The 22,396-nt window shown below is 37.3% G+C and overlaps 1 protein-coding gene across 1 annotated transcript in view; it reads right to left on the reverse strand.

Annotated features, from left to right (window-relative positions):
• PTPRQ (protein tyrosine phosphatase receptor type Q) overlaps positions 1–22,396 on the reverse strand; it is a 108,615-nt gene that overhangs the window by 67,115 nt on the left and 19,104 nt on the right. Inside the window, exons 12-19 of the mRNA XM_051621759.1 lie at positions 22,110–22,289; positions 21,192–21,299; positions 18,453–18,734; positions 13,998–14,180; positions 13,209–13,310; positions 10,605–10,725; positions 6,675–6,835; positions 5,017–5,162 (exon numbers count right to left, since the gene is read on the reverse strand). Of these exons, the coding sequence (XP_051477719.1) occupies positions 5,017–5,162; positions 6,675–6,835; positions 10,605–10,725; positions 13,209–13,310; positions 13,998–14,180; positions 18,453–18,734; positions 21,192–21,299; positions 22,110–22,289 (1,283 nt within the window). The remainder of the gene's footprint in view (positions 1–5,016; positions 5,163–6,674; positions 6,836–10,604; positions 10,726–13,208; positions 13,311–13,997; positions 14,181–18,452; positions 18,735–21,191; positions 21,300–22,109; positions 22,290–22,396) is intronic.

Genomic DNA, 22,396 nt, shown 5'->3' on the forward strand with positions numbered 1-22,396 from the left:
TATTAATCACCACTGTCAAGATTAACTTTCCTGAGATTTTTATACCAGTACCTGAACACATAGCTTTGCCTACAGTCACTAGTGCTCAGGGAACATAAGTAAACAGTTTGTTTGGCAATGAAAACATAAGCCTTTGTTTTGTCTGCAGAACAGAAACTGCATCAGTCAAAACAGTAAGAAATTCCACCTTAATATATTACTTTCTTTGAAACGTAGATGGAAGTTCACACTTCTTCACATAACTAACTGAAAAATGCTGGGAAGAGCTTTGCCTTCCACTTGAGTAGGGTAAAATACGGGAACCAGAGGACCAAATTCTAAGGTATTTAATTAAACTTTCTGATGCTCAAGCACAATATGACAGAAAATACCATCTGACTCAGAAGCATCATTCTGCTACCCTCCCGTTGCTATTATTATTACATATTGTAATTATCAATAATCAGTAATTTATAATAATAGCTAACAATAAGATTTTTTTAAAGGATCTTATATAATACTCTGAGTTTTTAAGTTAAAAATATCAAAAGTACCACATTCAGTTTTGATTTTACATTTCATGCATGAGATGTTATTGGTATGAACAGCTGAAAATCTGGCTCTTAGTCTAAAAAGCATACCTTTAAAATTTAGTCAGCTGTTTGGCAGTTAAGGACTCAGTGAAGCAACATAAACACCACAACAGGCTTTTTGGTGCTTCAATAAAAACTGTTTAAAGAGGTAGTCTCCTTACTATGAAGAACCCAAGGACTGAGAACTACCTCAAACTTCTGATACAACAAAATACTAGAAAAGAATGAACACATAATTAAGAGTAAGGGTGAGCAGGAAGAACTGTGTGGGTACAAACTGAGCAAAGATAAAACTTGCACTAATTGTACCCTTAGGATAAAACGCTATAGGAAGTTTTACAAGTAATTGTGGCTGCAGATGAAAGCAAACAGCTTAGGATCTCTGGCTACAGCTGAAGAAATTCTTCCTTCTGTCCCCTTCTTCATCCATACATGAAAGAAGTTTTGACATAGCAAAGTATCAGATTATTAAAAGCAGGCAAGTGTAAGCAATACACACAGGCCATGAAAGTGTCAGCAGAAAGTAGTATCTTCTTCACCTCAGGAAGCATAAAGCTGTAATTAGTTGTATACAGATAACACAGTCCTGCTGTTCTCCACTGTTAACCTTTTCTTCTTCTTCCTCTTCCATCTTTAGGTTCATTGTCTTGCACTGGTGTCTTAAATTAGAGTATCATACACTTGAGTCTGGTATTAGTTTGAGAGTGGTGACACTGACAGCTACTTTAAGCCACCCATCAAGGAGTGTAATGCACATTATTCCAGTACCAACCTAAGTGAAGACATTTCCTTTTTGTGTGCTGTACCATTCTGAGGCCATCTTCTAAAAAACTTGCAGTGTATTTTAGGGAAGTTCCCCTTTTATCCTTATTTTGGCAATAATGGTGAAAGAAAATTATTGTTAAGATGGCATATTGCTTGCAACATTTATCTGCATCCAAGGGGCAGACCAAGCCAAATTTCACTCTGTATCCAGTCATATTCACTTAGGTTGGCTTGAAGTAGAGGACTTAAATGATTTGGGGTCTAGTATTCAGTCTCTAGAAGGGGAGTGGGTTTTTTTTCTCTACATAGCTCCTGGTTCCCCTGTCTGGTATGGCAGCACAGCACAGCAGCCATCTGTACTGAAATTCCTACACTGGAGAACCTTCTTCAAGCATTCCTTTATATTTGTAATTAGCACCTTTCCCACATTCATAATAATCAAAACACAAGTCTAGAGAGATTGAACCAAAGAGTTTATTCAAGTCAGTATCTCTTACAAATCAGTATTCAGTAACGAGACAATTACTTCCATAGATCTGTTGACTTCTTTACTTGGTAAGACTGAGAAGGTGGGCGCTATGATTTCTTCAAGCTTCACATAAGGAAACTACAGAGCAAAATTTGCAAAGCTGTTACTGCAAACAGCAAAAGCTCAAACTGTAGGAATCCAGCAGTGTCACAGAGAAGTGATGTGAACAAGGTAAAACACCATGTCATGTGTATAAGAAGTGCCCTTTGTCAGAACACGTGCTGTACCTCTATTGCACCGGGGCAGAGTAGCGAACAAAAATCACGAAGTAGCATTTTCCCTAGACCTATAGCAGCAGAAGATGAAAGGATAAAGCTGAACTTCAACCCAGCTTAGTGCAAGCAATGTTTCCTTTTATTTGGCTACCAGTCATTCCTCTCTATGTGACACTTCTTCTTTTACATATTGTCAGCATCCCCACAGAAACAGCCCACTCATCTACTAAAATCCTCAGATCTAATCTCCATCACTAAATTTTTCCTCCTGCTGTTCTGTTTCTGAATCCTAGGTCTGAGCATCCCAGGACTTCTGACTGGACAGCCACAGTGTGGTTTTTCATGTACACCTGTAAAGTAAAGAGACGATACATTATTTTTCTGCCCTATGAAGGTATATAACTGAGTGGTTTTATTTTATTTTTAAAGGAAAACTATTTTTCCTGCAAGTTTCTGCATTGTATCAAAGAATAAACTGCATTCTTTATCTCAGGTCTTACACTTATTTCCTTCTCAATAAAATGCTTTACTCTGCAGCTATTGATTTACTGTTCATAACACTGCTATTCATAATCAATGCTTTATATTAATTAGGTTTTATTATGCCTGAAGTGTTTGAGAACATGAGAACGGTAGCAACAGAATAGTAGTTGTTTTAGTATGACTTTTGATTACAAGAGCAATGCAAGATGTTAAGTAGCATGAGATTCTTCAGTTGCGTTGCTTTTCAGGCACCTAGAAGGTATGCTTTAAGACTTGAACCTAAGTCATGACAGAGAAGCAGATGAAAGACTGGCAGAGAATGGCTGCCTACAGAAGTGTGTCTGGAGAAGGTCAGGTTGCCAGAAATGCGAAAAGGCCATCTACTTTTTTAATTCTCCTGTATCATTTCCCAAACTGAAAATACAGTTTGGATAAACACAAGCAGTATGGTGACCTAGATGCAGAATACTGCAGTCAAGGATCGTTTCTTCTATCTGTGTGCAATACAACAGATCCTGCAACTACATGGTTACACTTCTGTTACAGACAGTTGCAAGCTGTATGTGTACATACACTTGTACAGGTGACAACTGTCTATATGTGTCATATATATACACATATCAGGCTGGCTTTCACACATGCATTTATACATTGTAAAAAGACTAATACAAAATATGTGACAGAAGGGAGCAGGGGAGAGTTGTTTTCTCCTGTTTGAAATTTGTCTTGCACCTACAGGAATGCCAAGGTACAGAACAGGAGTTCAATGTAGATGCCATAGTTGCCATGCCAAACAGTGACCAGAGAGGCATGTGAAGGACAGAGGGAGTTAAGGGAAGCAGACAGATTAGGAGTGGATCATGATTTGAGAGATGAATGGTGATCTCCCATGGCCAGAGAAAGACAGATGCATCAGCAGCTGAAACCTATCTTCTTATAGCTTTCTGTAGATGGATGGGTTAAAAATCCAAGCTGAAAGGGCAAAAATGGGAGTTTCCACACATAGAAGTGGAGCTACTGTCAGCGCTTTTCTGCCATCCACTACATAATATGCCAAAGCAGCAATAACTTCCACCAACAGCACCATCCTGTCCTTTCCCAACTACATCACATGATAATCCAACTGGATCCTCACCTTGCTGGGCCAATGCTACCTTGCTCCATCTTCCCTATCTTGCTCCTTCATTTCCAGAGTCCTGGGCACATCCAGAAGGATTATAATGTATCAGGTTCACTTTACTCATTCACCTCAGAGTTCCACCTCCTAAAGGCAGGAATAGCCCAAGTCCATAGTCCTCCTCTAAAACTGAGTTGTCCAAGAACTAGATAAATGCAGACACTCTTCATAGGGTGGGTTGGTTCAGGTAATCCACTGCTGTAAAGGTTTCTCCAGGGATTTGTCAGGCTAAGAAAAATGCTGTTGGTGTAGCAGGATGTGTAAGCAGATTTTAATCTCATCAGAATGCAAATTCATGGCAGGGTCCTGCTTGCATCTGAAACTATGCAGACACAGCCTGGCAACGACACTGCTTCACAGAAGATAGAGAATTGTATACACTGAAGTATGTTAGCAACTTTTCAGTCACAGGTATTTGTATGCATACCTCACACTAGACATATCTTGAGCATAAAGTTAAGCAGTAGAGGTTAATTTTTCATACATTAGTTTCTTCATGAATTTACATTTCTTTCTTTTGTTTCACATACCAAACCCTGTAAACAAAACCCTGTAAAGGAAGCTCATTTCTTCTCATTATATTTCTGTATCATAATATATTCTTAGAAAAGAGGACAGAAAAGCTATACATAAAATTAATAAATGTGGTGCGTTTTTAGGGATGAAAGCAGCATCAAAAAGAACCAAAATGGAAATGTGTGGATCACAAAAAAATTATAAATAAAATTTGTCTTTTATGCTTTAACTTAGGAATCTCAGTATCTTTGTTTCAATATACTGAACAGTAATTTCCTTTTGAGAGCAATAAAAACATGAAATAATGTATTAATTATTTTGACATTATCTTCTTATTTTCAGTACTATAAAAAAAAGCATTAAAAAGTAAAAAAAAAGAACTTCTACAGAAATTTAAGTTAGATTGAAATAGACTTAAGGGTGTACAACGAATATAATGGGTCTTGTGCTTATCTGCCTACATATGTTATGCTTATATGTGTATTACATGCATGTGTGTGTATATACAAGTACACATAAAGTTTTTAATATGGAATATTCCATAAAACCTATTTGCTTTAATACTTAATGACACAAATGTCCAATGAGATGCCCAATGCAACACATACGATCAACAGATGTGCCTTGAACTTTTTGACCTGCCTCGTGAGAAAGGAAACATGAAAAAAATATTTATAACTATAAAATGTATTTAATCTTTAATGGATTATTAAAAACTTCATTGGATTCTACAAAAGAAGAATATAAAAATAAGCTTACCTGAATGAATATTCCTGAATTATTTTTTAAATAAACTGAGTAGTACAGTATATTTCCATTAGGCTTTTGAGGAGGAGACCAGAATAACCATATTGATGTGGAAGTACGGTTTCTGTACTCAACATCTTTTGGTGGATCACTTGGTGCTGGAAAAAAGTGTAAGCATATCTAACTCAAGGTTTTGTACATTTTAGTGCCCAAGAAACATCCACTATAAATTTGACAACATCCCATGTCAAATTAAATCTATTTCTGAGTATCTGAGAAACTGATTCATGAAATGATGAAATAAAATAATAGATGCGAATAATTTTTTTAAACCCTGCTTTTTGTCAGACCCATTTATGTTTAGCTGCATTTTTAAACAGATAGTCTTTCTTACAGAATTTGTCCTGTACTTACTAGTTTGGGCACATGGAAAGTCTAATTTGCAGACATGGAACTTGGCTGAGTTAGGCCTCTATCCTCCATATATAGTTAATAGGAAAAAAGAAGCATTGCTGATGCTAAACAGAATTTAGGCTCTCAACTCATGCAGGTAAACCAGATACTTAAGCTTGGACAGTATGATCAGTTCAGCTTTCTCCTCTTTCCTCAGCCTATTAAATGTGCAGGAAGGATTCTGTAAGTCTTCTTCAATTAGCCTCTCCTCCTATACTGTAATGAATAGCAGCATGTGGCCCTTCTCAGTAGCACAGTGATGTAGGAGATTCAAATTCTGTTCCTTAAGTCAGCTTAAGAGAATTTAAATCCATTTCTTACCATCCAAGAAAGTGTTCTACCCAATATGCAGCAGAGTACTTAACACTGTAAATTATCTCTCTTGCTTTGTGCGGTGCTATTTGTGTAAAACACTAAAATATTAATTGAAGGGAGAACTTCAGGATCAGTTTCTAAAAATCCTGCCCTAAAAAGTTTGTTTCCATAACAGTTTCAATAGCAAAAAGACCTAAAAAACCAACCAACCAAAAACCTACAACCAGATTTAGACAATATTCTGAGGGAGGGCTTGGATGGATGCTCATCCTGCCAGTGACTGTGTGCTGGGAAGTAATTTTAACTATGCAGGATGATTCTGAAATATACCGACATACTATCCATTTTGGAACTGATTATAGCAATATAATTGATGGGAAAACCAGAAACAATAATTAAGCTAAGTGACTTTCAAAGAACAGTATATAGTATGATTATTTGTAAAAGTCATCTACCATGCTGGAAGTATGAAATAACTAAATTAGAACAGATAAATCAGTATACAGTTATAGATTTCATTTTCTAATTAAAAACATTTCAGACTTGTGAGAAAGACTCTTAAAGAGTATTTTCCCTATCAGAAGTTGTGGCACAGCAAGATGAAGCAAAGAGCTATTAAAATATAGTTGATTTAATTTATTTTGGAATTTAAGTTATTTTAATCTTGCCTATCTTGAAGAGAAATACAAAGTTCTGCTCAGTAAACTACCAGAAATACTCATCATTATTTTACAGAGCCACAGATAGGTGTACGCAAAAAGACAGAGACATACAGAAACAGGGAGAATGTCTCGACTAGTCAAATGCCACTTCTACTTCAGTAGCTTCATTAACTTAAATGAGCCTGACGGAAATTTAAGGCTGAATGAAATTCAAGATTCATACTATGTATATAAGCTTACCTCCTTCAGAAGTTCTGAATGTTATAGTATCACTTTTTATGTTGCCATCTCCAAATCGTGTACTTGCAGTTAGGTAAGCATTATACTCATAGTTATTTTCCAGGTCTGAGAACTGCAGTGATGTTTCTGTTACATTAACACTCATTTTGGACATTTTATTCCTAAAGAAAAAGCATTTTATTAATTATATATACACCCCATTTCTGTATGTATACAACTGTGGCATGTGATATAAAATTGAAAAATGCAATATTGTGGCAAATACAAACACATTAGGCTTTAAAAAATGTCAGGGATTTTTTTGTCTTTTATGTTGAAAAGCTCACTTTTGTACTGCTGCATCACAACAGGGCTGTTAATTTTGCTTAAAAAAAACCCACAACAACAAACCCCAAAGAAATATATTTGTAAATTGCATTAGTAAAGACAATTATTATACGGGGTATCTAGAAAGAGCATGTCCATCTAGTAACTGCTATCAAATGGTTATGTGGTACCCTTGGGAAGGACACAGTAGGGCATAACTAAACTGTCTCCCTGGACAGGAATAGCGAAATATAAAAAGATTACAGCAGGGTGCATGCCCTACTGTGACTCTGTGAAATTGGTCAGAAGGCTGAAGTTATAAATGGAATAATAGAAGATGATATGGAACAGGAATTAGCTGGTGCTGAGTTAATTCTGGTGGAATGTAGCAGGGGATCAGAATGGAACTCTAGTCAGGTCAAAACCCGCCTAGAAAGACTGCAAGATGTAACATTAATAAAACGTTAGTGTTAGGATAGGTATGAAATTATTATCAGAAAGTAAAAGAAGACGTAGAAATAACTAACTTGAATTTTAAAAGTCTGTTGTTCCTCATGAATTAACTTAATCTTTTATGAAAAAAATAAAAAAAAATCAAGGAAAAAGGCTAGTTAACATTCCATTCCTGCAAAGATTTCTGTATTATTGAGTGCCCTTTGCCTTTGGTGGGATTTCATTCAGGGATGATAATTTGACAAGTAAAATGGAGTATGCTGCTCCAGAAGTCAGTGTAGAGATTTTAAAAATCAAGAGAATGAATTCTAATTTAAAAAAAAAAATAAAAAAAAAAAAGAAAGAATGCTTAAAAATAATTAGATGGGCTGATTTTCATCCTTGGATAAATGAATGTCCCATTAGCACAGATCACCACCTGATACTCCTGAAATAGAGTTACATTAACAACGAGTTGGAATGAGAATACCTGAGAATGAAAGAACTAAACTCTCCCTAGCCCTCTCAGACTTTGAGTGGAATGTCTCTTGATGTGGGAAATGCTCTTGGTAACAGAGGAATTTAACAGCATTTACATTTTCCCCAAACTTCTGACATTTTGAAAAGTCAGTAAAGAGATACAAAAGGCTGCAGCTGCATTATCATATTCTAGACAAAGACAATACATCTTTTCTTGGATCTTTGCCCAATATATTCTTAGTATGGAAAAACATAGTGGGTTATAATTTAAGTAAGAAGAAAATCCACAGCTAAGTGCTGCAAACACTTCTACTCTGAGTAATTCATTCCTATAACATATTATTTGCCAAAAAATGCTTTCACAATCAGGCACAGTTAGGAAGAAGAACAAAAGCCTGGGGTGTTTCAAGAAAAGTTGATTTTCTGCTTAAAAAAAAACCCTGAGATTGCAATAAAAATAATAAGAAAATACTGAACAAAGTGAGTGCAGACTTTAAGACAATGAGAAAAAATACCTAACAGAATAAACTCGGGCAAGGAATTTTAATGAACAATAATATTAGGTTTTAAATGAGAACTTTCAGAAACCCAGACAAAAGAGGTACTAAAAACTGCAGGCTTTCACTTGACAAAGACAGGCAACATATTTTCTTAAAAATCTGTTCCTCAAAGTAGATCTAGTAATAGTCAGTAATTATCTCACAAAATTTGCTGAACGAGGCGATGTCAAAAGACAGTAACTACATAAAAGTTCAGCAATTATATTAATATGCTTTAACACTCTAGAATTGCAGACTCGGGGAGTAGGAGTTTGTAGACTCAAGGCATGCAGAAAGTCGCTTGGCTACCTGCTAGCGCCCAAAATCACCTTGTCCTGTGACAAAGTCCATGAAAGGTAACAATGCGAACATTACAAATATTACCCTTTCTGTTCTACTTGTGGATTCTTGTTCCAAATCTATTCAAGAAAGTGTTCCAAATTCTCTACAACTGTTGCAATATATTTAAAAGAAGGAACTTTTCTTTAACATCTGTACTAAGCTTCCTCTTTCTGCTTTATTGAGACGCTCTCAGATTAACCTTCTCCTCTAAAATATACTGAATGCCTCCTAAAAGCAGCAACTATGGTACAGAAATTTGCCTCGTCAAATCTCATCCTGCAAGGCATTTTATGAAATTCCATAGCCAATTCTGTTAAATGCTTAAAATTACCCTCCTTCCCCACTCCCCCTCAAAAAAAACCACTCAAAAACAACACTTGCAAGAAGGGTGAAGTTGTGGCCTCTTTGAAGGCGACAGGAGTTTTTCCTTGCCTCAAGATGACATCTAATGCCTCTCTAATTTTAGATATGGCACAGTAAGGATAGATAAGACAGAGCAAGGAGAATATGGAAGGAAAGCAGCCAAGGCTCACTGCAGAAAGTTATGTTGCTGCTTAATTCAAACATTCAGAAAGCTGGATTAATTAACAGCTTTAAGAAAATAATTCTTACTAATTAATTTGTCATAGTAACAAAAGCAGTAAGCTTTAAGGCAATATAAGGGTGAAAAGTTGTATAACCTCAAGTCTGAGCACAGCCTGTATCAAAACCATAATTCTTATCACCAAGTGACTCCTTCCTAGCTAGAGGACAGTCCTTATTTAATGTTTTTTGCAGTTAAAGAGCACAAAACCTTGCCAATACAGGAGAAGTAACAAGACAAGCCAAAATTCACTTTTTTGGAAGAAAGAGTTCACTCCTGTTCACTTTATCACTAACTTCACTAGAAGCTATAATTTTAAAAAACATCAGTAGGAACTGAGGCTACACTCTACCCCAAAACTGTCAGGTAACATTAAAATAATGAATATAAGCTCAACAGTAGTATGTTCCTTATGACTGCTGATTTGTACATCTGGTTCACATCTCTTAAGGTGCACATTAGGCATTTGCTTCCTGCACCTTAGTAATGGTAATAAAATGGTGAAGCATAAATGAAATATATTAAAAGTGATCAATAAAAAAAATATTTTCAGTCCCAGTAGGAGTTACACACAGATCTTTGACAAGATGCCATGTCACTAGACCAAACTATGTTATCCAGATAATAGGAAAGAAGCTGTAAGTTTTAAAGTGACAAAACGTCGTTTTAAAGGTGAAAAAAGATCCCAGGAAAGGATGACAGGATATAAAAAAATACAGGAAAAGATGAAAAAACCCAAACACAATAAATGAAAAATATCTCTTAAAAACCCCTTGTTTACTATGCATATAATAAATGCAAAATAAAACAATAGGCATAACTGATAGCACATACAAAGACTCTTATGATTGCTCTTACACATTTTCTACTAAAGAAAGCAACATTTCTCTATTTTAAGCCTATTTCAAATGTCCTTGACAATTTAGCAGAGGTTTGTGCCCTGCCTTACAACAGACCTAATCAGAGCATAATGAAAATACATCACCATGCTCCAATCTAAATTTGAATTTATTTTTCATAACATCACATCTGGAAAAATGTTGAAAATGCTTACAAGACTTAATATCCCAATTTTCAGCTACTGCATTAAATTTGAATTTGTATACACAAAAGGCTAGTATTTTAAGTGTTGGATGAATATTCGTTCTCCAGAAGTGTGTAATCAACACATTGTGTAAGAAAAACCTAACATTCCAGATAGGTTACAGATTAATATTTATCCTCAGAACTACTTCCAGAAAATCTTACCAGACGTAAACTGTGTAATAGAGGATAATTCCATTTGGCTCCAGCGGAGGTTTCCATGACAACTTCACAGTGACACCCAACAACTGTTTTACAGAGAGGGATTCTGGAGGAGAACTTGGAGCTATAAAACAAGAGAACAGGAGACACAACAACATCTTGTTAAACACCTACGATCAATGGGATGCACAGCATCCTTCAATAGGTTTGTAATTATTTGTGATGGAAAGGGAACTTTGTACTACACCGGTACAGTATCCATCAACTAATGTTAAGACACAGCTTCTTTTCCTTTTTCCGACAGATGATAAAAGAAGATTTTGCATGGTGGTGTTAGAACATCTGTTTCTGTGATTCAATGGAAAAAGTACTTCATGAGAAAACAGAGCAATGGGAAGGTCACACTGATTCACCTACTGTCCAAGTACATTGCTGTAATTTTTTTTCCCATTCTAATAAAAGCAAGAGCTTTATAGGTATGAACACATGTAAAATATAGCAAAATAGTTCCCCTAGGGAAAAAGAGGTGCTGTAAAGAGTTACATAAAGCAACGAAAGTTGGAAAAAAGGGTAAGCATGGCATTGAGAGATGATAAAAATGTGGGATACTGGGAAGCAGTAAGATCTATTCACTCCATCAAATAAGGACCACATTCATACATTTAATATGTCATGAGGGCAAATATAGAGAGTCATTGCCTGAGACCCTTAAAATTAATTTTAAGATGAACTCTACATGACACCATATCACAACTGTGTAGGGAAACAACGTAAGTAAATTAAAATGTTAGACCCTGTTTGATTTCATTCTGAAGTTCATATAAATATTGCTGATGAAAAATACACCCATGTATGCACAAGTGACACTCCTTTGTATGAGCACGTTATTGAGTAGTAAATCTTTTTCTTCATCTTGATTCATGGATATATGTAAAGCTATGAAGTAATATTAGAATTACTTTTGTTTTTCTCAAATTAAACCAAAGAGCATCATGCACTAAAAATTCAGGTCATAGCTGTAGTCATGCATGAAAATTGAGAATATGAGCATAGCTATTAGCAAATCTAGGAAACATTTGGTCTGAACCTTGGAACACTGTGTTCCTGTGAATAAAGAACATGTGGTGTATTATAAACATTGTTGTTTTTCAGTTGTTCCTTCTTTCACTGCCTCAAAAGTTGGCATAAAGGTTTTAGAACTCTGTATGTTTAAGAAAAAATATTTTTCATGGACAAAGGTTCACTGACTTCAGTGAATGTCTGTATTCACTAGCGAAAAATGGTGACAGCTGTATTTAGTGTTTTACTCATTATATTATCCTCAGAGGCTATATAATAAAAGATCTGTCATACTGTGAATGCCATGTCATTTGGGCACGCCTAGGTCATTCTACAGTTCTTATTCAGTGGATATTTTTTGCTTAAGATAGAATTTACATTGCTTTAAATAAAAATACTCAAATTAGCTGTTCCCAGTGTGCTCCAGCGATACTACTCTTCAGCAAAGGTTTATTACTGACAGTGTGAATCTAAGCCCACTAACATCCCGAAGATTTGCAAAGACTCATTATCATTAAAAGCTGATCTCAGAAAGTCAGCACTCCATAAGACATGAAAAGAGACTTGAGAACGGCTGGTAGGATTTTTGCATCAATGCCACTTTAGCCTAGGTTCCCTGAGAATTTCTCCCTAAGGTTCCTCCAAAATGTGATTCACAGAAGCTAAGTTAAGATTCTGGTTTTATTTTTTTTTCAGGATTCCCCTTCCAGAAACTTCAGAGGGGACCAATGGTAACTTCCTAAAACCAAGCTGGGTACAAACAGTATTTTAAGGTTCCTCTGCTGATATGTGACCTACTTTACTAATTAGAAGAGGATGCAATGACTGTTTTTGACCACAAGCCTGCAAGTGCAGAACACTACTCTGTTCAATCATAACATTAACAATTTTACACCTACCTACCATAGAATCACAGAATGGCAACGTTTGGAAGGGACCTTAAAGATCATCTAGTTCTGACCCCCTGCATGGGCAGGGACACCTCCCACTAGACCAGGATGCTCAAAGCCCTGTCAAACCTGGCCTCACACACTTCCAGGGATAGGGCATCCACAGCCTTTCCAGGAGGTGGTTGTGTATATGTATGTGCATGTATCTGTATATGCATCTGTTTAGAAGAATAAAAAAATCTCCAAACAAAAGAACCAGAAACGCTCTTGGACCATTCAAGCTGCCTTTTGGTGGCTTCCCCTTTCTACAGCTCTCACATGACTGCAGAACCAAACACAATATTTAATTCTATCATGTGGTGTATTATATGAAAATAATATTAGTAAATTAAGCTACTTCAAATTCATAAGATATTGGCAAGACCAAATGTCCAGGCACAACAATTGTGCCATTTCATGTAGCTTGTACTGATAAATATATTAAATAACAGATAGATAGACAGACAGATAGATATGTATGTATGTCTGTGCATAGATACAGATATCAATACAGAGATATAATTGCAAAAATGCTATAAAACCTACATGTCTGACATGAAGTGCAAGGTTAGTTAAAGACTACAGGCAGACAATTGAGACACTGCAACTTCTGACTTACCATCTTCATCCGTCAGTATAAGCAGAGGTGCACTACGAAGACCCTCCCCCATTGCAGTACTAGCAGACACTTCTACAGTATATTCAGTATATTTCTTTAAATCTAAATAAAGAAGAATTCAGCAAATTAACCATACAGTGGGCCAAATTAGGGTTTTTAATGTATTTTAATGCAATTTTGAAGTGCTGAATAGGCCCATCACTTACACGGTTCTGCGTGTTTAGAGACTGAAATAAGCATTAGGAAAACCTGAACACAAAGTATTCTTGTGGTCAAGGGGCAAAGCTCTAATTACTAGTTTATACTTCATATTCCTAGAATGCTTTACAGTTTGCCCTTGGCTGTACTCTGAAAACTGGTTAAGGTACTGAACTCCCAGCATGGACTATTGTGTCGTGCCTCAGTAATAATGACAGAGCATAGAAAAAGATGCAAAGGAGAGTGGAAAGGGAAGTATTAATTTTTATCCAGAATAAGATCAGAAAGATATGTAGGTGACTTTCGTGTTTACTTTGTTATAATGACAGATGTGCAAAGAAGTCTACTGAAGTTCCTTGTACTTTCAACATTTAAAATACAATGAGATGTATGTTAGATGCTGCACCGGTTGTGGCCCACTCCACCACATTACTGCAGGACACAACACGCTGCTTCTCAGGACAGGCAGTATATAACTTCATGAAAGGACAAGAAGGATCACGTCTAACCAATAAACTAATTGATCTGCATCAGTCTGATGAACCCTCCTCAGGGCAATTTGCCGTAAATTCCCAATCATTATATACTGGCCTGTAACACGTAGTGTCAGAAGAGTAGTGTTAATGACTCTTTCCTCAGTTCCATTAGTCATCTTGAGATATATTGTGTAGGTCTGTATTATTCCATTGGGAATGGATGGTGGGAAAAATGATATTTCTATTTCCATGGATGAGATGTTCCTATATGTTATGTTTTCTGGTGCAGAATCAGGAACTAGGAAACAAAATTTAAACTCTTAGAAAAGACTCCAGTCAGTTTCCTTGCACTGTTAAACATTTTCTTAAACTGGCTTAAATGAAACATTGTAAATATTTTTATCCCTCTTTTTGGTACAGGCTAAATTTTAAAAGAGGCTGAATTGGAAGATCAAAACCGCATGACAGATGCACACTGTAACAAGGTATGGGTTATTCTTAAAAAAAAAATAAATTTGTGGAAATCATAGCATCATAGAATGGCTTGGGTTGGAAGGGACCTTAAAGATCATCTCGTTCCAACCCACTGCCATGGGCAGGGACACCTCCCACTAGATCGAGTTATTCAAAGCCCTGTCCAACCTGGCCTTGAACACTGCCAGGGAGGGAGCATCCACAACTTCTCTGGCCAACCTTTTACAGTGTCTCACCACCCTCACATTAAAGAATTTATTCCTGTCTAACCTAAATCTACCCTCTTCCAGTTTGAAACCATTACTCCTTGTCCTATCACTACAAGTTCTTGTAAAAAGCCCCACTCCAGCTTTCTTGTAGGCACCCTTCAGATACTGGAAGGCCACTGGTCTCCCTGGACCCTTCTCTACTTCAGGCTGAGCAACCCCAACTGTCTCAGCCTGTCTTCATAGGAGAGGTGCTTCAGCCCTCCGATCATCTTTGTGACCTTCCTCTGGACTCACTGTCCTTCTGTTGTGGACCCCAGGAATGGACAGAGTATTCTAGGGGGGTGTCTCACAAGAGTGGAGTAGATGGGGAGAACCACCCCCTGGTCATGCTTCTTTTGATGCAGCCCAGGACACAGCTGGCTTCAGGGTTGCAAGTGCATATTGCTGGCTCATGTTGAGCTTTTCATTAGCCAATACCCCCAAGTCCTTCTCCTCAGGGCTGTTTTCAATCCATTACTCACCCAGCCTGTATTTGTGCTTGGGATTGCCCCAACCCATGTGCAGGACTTCACACTTGGCCATGTTGAAAGTCATGAGGTTTGCATGGGCCCACCTCTCAAGTTGTCAAGGTCACTTTGGATGGCATCCCTTCCCTTCAGAGTGTCAACCACGCCACACAGCTTGGTGTGGTCAGCAACCTTACTGAAGATGCTTTCAATCCGATTGCCCATGTTGCCAACAAAGATGTTAAACAGCACCAGTGCCAGTACCAACCCCTGAAGAACGCCACTTGTCACTGATCTCCACTTGGACACAGAGCCATTGACAGCAACTCAACTCTTTGAGGGCAACCACCCAACCAGTTCCTTATCCACCAAGTAGTCCATTTGTCAAGTCCATATCTCTCCAATATAGAGACATGGATGTAATGCAGGACAGCATTGAACACTGCACAAGTTCAGGTAGATGACATCAACTGGTCTTCCCTTATGCACCAACACTGAAACCCTGTTACAGAAGGCCATCAAATCTGTCAGGCAGGATTTTCCCCTAGTGAAGGGGGGCCTCTCTCCAACCACCTCCTTATTTTCCATGTGACTTAGCATAGTTTCCAGGATGCTCTGCTTCACGATCGTGTCAGGCACAGAGGTGAGACTGGCCTGCAGTTCCCTGGGTTACCTTAATTTACCACTGAAATCAGCTTAACATGCCAGATAAAAAATCTGGAGCATGTTTCTAAACTTTCTTTCTAACACCTGTAACTATCCTCCAAGTTAGCTGTTCTTAGGAGACTTTAATTCACACTTTGTATCAGCAACCTGCATATTCTTGCTTTTCCCTAGATGATGTATACAAATTGTAAGAACACTTGTATGGAAAACCAAAGGGAGCCTAACATATTGCTGTAAAGACCCTGAGAGCATTCCCTTTCCTGAAGGTTTGGCTCTTGGGGCTCAGGGCCAGCTTAGCTATACTGTAGTCAAGGACTGCCTTTTCCTTGTTGGTGGCACACTCCCAGGCAATGCTGCAGTGAGGCTGCAGCCAGCATTGACCATTGGTCTCTCTGGGAGCTGTTTGCAGCTGGGGCTCTCATGCTTTGTCCCTGTCTGAGCTACAACTCCTGCTGCATCACTGCTATTGCTGTGCTTGGCCATGCACCCACTGATCTAGTCTCTGACTTGCGGCCTGATGTCACAGCCTGACCTCAGCTTGGCCCCACCACTACAGACCTGCCCAACTGTCCTTGGGTTTTGTCTGACCTGCTCAGTGTCACTGGGCCTGCCAACTCACTTTTCTGGCTCAGCCTCAGACCTGCCTCATCTCCATGGAGTGTCTGTACTCTGGGCTGCCCCTGGCTGCTTCCTCTGCTGGGGGTTGGTGAGACAAGTCCTGGCTTATGAGGCCTCTACCCTGCTTACCTAAGGATCTCCTCAGCTCTTGGCTCCCTGTCCCACTATGGAGCAGCTGCCCCTTGCTGTGTCATGACAATTGATTTTGGTGTGCATGTGTCTGTCTTTCCCCAAACAATTACACAAGTATGTTTTCCATTATCAAAAATCGGTCAGATAGCATGATATATCTTATTCCAGAAAATCACAACCATACAATGGCAGCACAATTTTTCCAAAAGGTCAAGTAAGGCATAGATATGCTTTAGGATGCCCTATACATTCTTAGAAACGCACTGACATCTGATGAAACTCCACACTCAAAAGTATAAATAATTTCCGCTTAAGCAATAACCGGAAAGGGAATAAATGCCATGAAAGGCAGTGAAATCAGCCCACAATTCTGCCTAATTTCATTGCCTAATAATACCATGGCAGAATGGTAATAGAAAACTCCCAAGAGCTCTTCAAACACACTAGCCCATTAATAGGTTGTGTTCCACTCAAAATGCTCTATTATCCAGATCCTGCCTTGGTTTTATTCTTCTCATCACAAAGATGTTTTTGCAGTTTCTCATCTCTATCACAGAATTCAATTTTTTGTTTTGAGCATCAGGAGAGTTAGTCACTGAGAAATATCTAAGTGCCTTAAAATACAACTGAGATAAAAGATGGGTATCTGAGTTAAAGAGAGCAATAAAAAATGTGATGCCTGAGGGCATTGTATCAGTTGTGTAGGTGCCTACATACTTATGGTATCTGACAAAAATAAATCCTCAAAAGTAGTGTAATGTCTTGGCAGAGCTAGCCTCGTGCTTCTATTACAAGTACTGTTTCATGCAACCTAAAAATTAGATGTCTGTGTCCCTGTTCCTTAAGAGCTTGACTTGTTAGGCAGGCCTGGACCATAACAATTTCACACAGGAGAAGTCTACTTTCATTTCAGAAACAGGAAGGAGAAGGAGCTTATAGTGATTCCACTACGTCTTAATCCAGGAGCCAGAGCATCTCCCTGCCCCTTCTGAGAGACATCAGAATGTGCCTATCATTCCTTAATTAAAAAAAAATAATATTGATGAACAGAGCATGTTTCATTCCAGGGCTGGCTCTAGGTATAGATAAAGTAGTCAGTTGTTTAAGGTAATAAATTCATGAAGACAGCAAAAGGTCTCCAAGAACAGATGATCATCATACCAGTACTACCTGTATATGGCTGAGTCCTAAAGGAAACTAACCTCCATGTTTGTCTACCCAGCCACATATCATTCCTGAGTCTACAGCATCTCTTCCTCCACGTAAACCATTATCCTCAGTTTTTTCTCCAGTACCTCTCCTGTTTCGCACCACTAAAAAATTCATGACCATCTACCTGTATTTTATATCCCTTTCCCTACATTGTCCTACCTTACACCTACTTAGTTATTTCAAGTCTCTTCCTATGCCTTGTTACAGCTCTTTAATGCTCATTCTTTCCAATCCTTACTTCTAAATTTACTTTCCTTTCTTGGAAAAACTTCACTTGCTCTAATCCTCTGCTATTTTGTTTATCTCTACCTTCTCCAAAATATTTTTAGTAACATAAACAACTTCATCTGCTATACAATAGCACCTTATCTGAGAATTCTGGGAGTTTTTAAGCCATCGGGATTGAATTCTTACCAAATTTCAGTTCATAACTTGAATTCCAAGTCTCACTCCCTTTTTGAAACCCTCCCTTTCCTACAATTTTCCTGCAAGACACAAGGAATCTTCAAGGAAAAATAGTAGAATACATTAAGTTCATCAGGCACAAAACTTCCCACTGTTTTCTTTCCTTCTTAATTTTCCTTATTATTTCCTTACTTTTGTTTTCTAAATAAAAGAGAAAACAGGGCTCAAACTTACTCATTTGCAAAACAAGCACACACTTTTCATATTTATTAAACCAATCTCCTACAGTGACAATAAAATATCACTGTAAAGCAGCTGATTCTGGAAAAATTACATTTTTCTACTCACCAGCTTCAGAAGTTCTCACCAGAATTGGGAAAGATGACTGATTCCCATGGCCAAGTCTGGTGAATGCCCTTACAGAGATGTTGTAAAGAGTATATGGCTTCATTTCACTTAGTGATATACTTGTAGATGAGGCATTTTTCACATATAAATCATTGGAATCACTGTACAGAACTTCATAGTGAGTTATGAGACCATTAGGCTGCTCAGGTGGTAACCATCTCAGGTTTATTTCTGTTGCATTTATATTTATTATTTCTATATTTTTAGGTGGGGAGTCTGGTTCTGCAATCAAAGAGAAAAAAACGGCTTCTGAGACTTTAATTTAATTGAATATAGGACTGATCTCGTAAACCTACTGGATTCTAACATATAGATAACCTGAAAGTTACTGTAGCAATATGGATAGCTAACTTGTACCAAAAGGGCTACACTCTCTTCCTCGCAAAGCTTTACCACATTGTATCTCAGCTAATTTCAGTATTTCTTCTGTTTCATTAATAGAATTAGGCACCTTTTGAATCCCAGACACTAGCTTTTCTGGAATTTCTTTCCCCATTCACTCACAACTCTATCCAAAACTGCATCTATTAAGAAAAAATATCTTCTGCCTACTGCTCTCATGCAGCCTGATCCTTCAGATCCTCTCACTGGCTTCCTGGATTTCAAGTCCTTTAAATTTGTCTGACTGTTGTATTACTGCTTTCTTCTTAAATAACCATCCTTCTTACTTCACTCCAGCACCCATTGAACTGGGAAAGGAACTGTACACACTGTAACTAAATTCCCTTTAGTTTACTGATACAGCTGCTAATTGATGACCACGAAGACCCCAGTATAAATCTTACATGCACTGGTGTCAAGGCCATGCCCAAAACAAGTTCAGCTCTGGGGTACCATGTTGGCTAAATCTACTGGCAACACATGATTCCATGTGGCTCCAGTGAGCTAATAATGTGTGGAACTGTTGAAGGACTGAGTGGGCTGCACTTATGAATAAAATCAGCTCTCAATGTCAACTCTGATTTCTCTGAAGTCTTCATCTTTTCACCCATGAAAAAAATGGTCTATAAGATTTTAAAGAGTGTGATAAGAACCCAAGATTATGCAATTCCTTTTGTGTTCAACAATCTATACACAGATATTTCAGAATTAATCTTAAATTTTATTTAGCTGAAAAGTCTAACAAACCATTTTCATTCCTGATTTCTGAGCCCCTGAATGGAAAGTGTTGACTGTAACAGACCACTACTCTGGGTGGCAGCACAGACCACAGGGTTAATTCCTATATGAAGAAGTTTAATTTTCAGTTGAAATGCTTTTTGCAATTCATCTGGATTGGAGCAATATTTGAATGCCACAGTCTAGTATCTTCCATCCTAACATAAGTTACTTATCTTTCATTTTGAGGTATCTCTCCTTCCAAATAATCAAAAGTCACTACTCCTAGATTGGCTAAAGTTAGGAGACGTGAATCTCAACTTGAATTATCTCACGAAAACTAAAGAACAAGAATAACAACAGAAATTATCCAGAGCCTTGTAAGAAGGTAGATATTATTGGTGGCTTTCTCACCTAGACTTGTGGCCATCTCTTAGCAATTCAGCTGTTGGCCTGAAATTCCATGCTCAGAGGCAGGGAATTCTAAGCTTTCAGAGAAAAAGATATTTAGGTAGGTAATTTTCTATTCTTGTGATATGCCTTTCCTCTCCAAAAAAAGAAACCTAACACCATAGAAGCATGCAACTTTTAAAAAAAAAAAAAATTACGAGCACTTTAGTTTCACTGTTCAATTTGATCTTTTGGTTGGTTATTCCAATCATCTAAGCTTCAAAAATCTCCAGAATTTTTCATCCTGCAATCCTTTGCTCTCTTTTATTCCCACTTCATTGTTGTTCCTGTATTGTAGCATATTTCGCAATAAAAGAGATAAATGACAACTGGACAATTACTTTCTCTATTACTTTGGTAAAAACTGGAAACAAATTTCTGAAACCACTGATAATAAAAACTTGACATAAATTATAAAATATTAAGGTTTAATATTCATAACTCTGCTCTGTAAATCAAAACCCAGAGCTCCCTTTGCAAAGGCAAAATTCAGGTCCTGACTCTGTACCTTCATGGGTGGAGACTGCCTTGCAGGCAAGCAAGGCAGATCCAGAAATCTTCTTAAGGTAGCATTAAACCCTACATTAAAACTATTGATCAGTCTTAAAATTGATAAAGCCCCACATCTGTATATATATATATAAAAAAACCTGCTTATATCATTCAGTATAAAAAACTTCACTTTATCAGCAGCTCTGCTTATAGACAGCAATATGGCTACTGAATTGTTGAAAGCTGCCATTTCCAGATGCTTCAAAACTATCCTAATTTCCATATGATAACATAAACAAAAAAGATAAGCTGGAGACCCAAAGATAACTGATTATGGCTTAGACAGGGTCTAGGAACACACTGTTTTCAACAAAGGAACCTCAGCTCTGCAGCTTTCTTCCCATTTCTCTTTCAGAGTCGAAATTAGTTGATTATTGGTCATGCTACAGCTTTCACCATTATTTCCAGCACCTACCCTAAATAGGGCTAAATGAAGTCACTGACTGAGAGAAGCCTAATAATTTCAACATTGATTTTATGTGTACCCTTTCTTCCCCCCCTTATGTATGCTCCTAGTCTTCTGAAGAAGCACAAACTTCAATACAGAAACCAAATCATCATTGCAAACAATGTATTTACCATCTTCAAGGGTTCTCACAAAAACATCATTCACTTCAGACAAAGCACTTTCTCCAATTGCTGTTGAGGCTGCGACTCTCATTTTATAACTTGTATACTTTTTTAAACCTAAAAAGATTAAATAAAAAAATCTTCACTGTTGATTTCTTAAACATATTTTCCCCTCACAGCTACTTATAAAACTATAGAAATGGTTACTGTTCTTACATGTTTTGATGTACATTTGTCATCTAAAAGATAGAATATGTATAATACCATTTATCTGGGGAGAGCCAAACAGGAAGTCAGTCGAATCAATAGATTTTGAAATAAGTCAACCAGCTTCAGCCCTGTAAATAGCTTTAAGAATTTATTTGTCAAAACAAAGGATGTGTACATGTACATTCAAATATGTGGTTTTATTCTATACACATTACACAGATTATCATAAATAAATGCCTGAAACCCCATGCAGAAGAAGGCATTTTCTGCAATTATAAACATTGTCACCGTAAAGGAAGAAAATTATTATTAATGTCAGACAAATACCCGAAATAAAACTGAAGTCTGAAAAAGAATTTACAATTTAGGAACATTTTTCTACATGTAGGGAAGATGCTGAGGAAAAATTCCACGAAGAAATCAGTTTCACAAATTACGACTCAGTATATTTCACAAACTAGTACTTGGCACATTTCCCAAATCACTACCAGTCTTACCTAGTCCTCTCCTCCCTCCTCACATTCCCTACGTACCTCTCCACAGCAGACAAGTCTGGCAGTAGTGTCCCAACCTTGCTTTTACATGTGGTTTGTTGTGTATCTGTGGATGAGGGAGATTTGGCCCACCTACCTTGCAAATGGCTACAACACATAGAGCTGGAAAAATAATAATTGTATAACATATTTGCAATTTTTTTTCAATCAATTGACATTGTACCTGTCATAAGTAAGCTGTTGTTTGAAGTTTTTGTGTGGAATGCTCTTTTTGTATCCAGTTCCATTGCATACACAGTATAATAAATTATTTTCCCATTGGGATTTGCTGGAGGATCCCAATATAGCAAGACAGACGAGGAACTAATATTCTTGTAAGATATATTTTGTACTGAGCTTGGAACTTTAATGGAAACAGAAGAAAATAAAAATAAGCAAATAAATTATTAAAAACCATTAAAATGTCCATTGAAAGAAGTAATGTATGTTAACTCATATCAGAGTCACAAC

Source organism: Apus apus, chromosome 1 (assembly GCF_020740795.1).
Source record: "Apus apus isolate bApuApu2 chromosome 1, bApuApu2.pri.cur, whole genome shotgun sequence".
Taxonomy (NCBI): Eukaryota; Metazoa; Chordata; class Aves; order Apodiformes; family Apodidae; genus Apus; species Apus apus.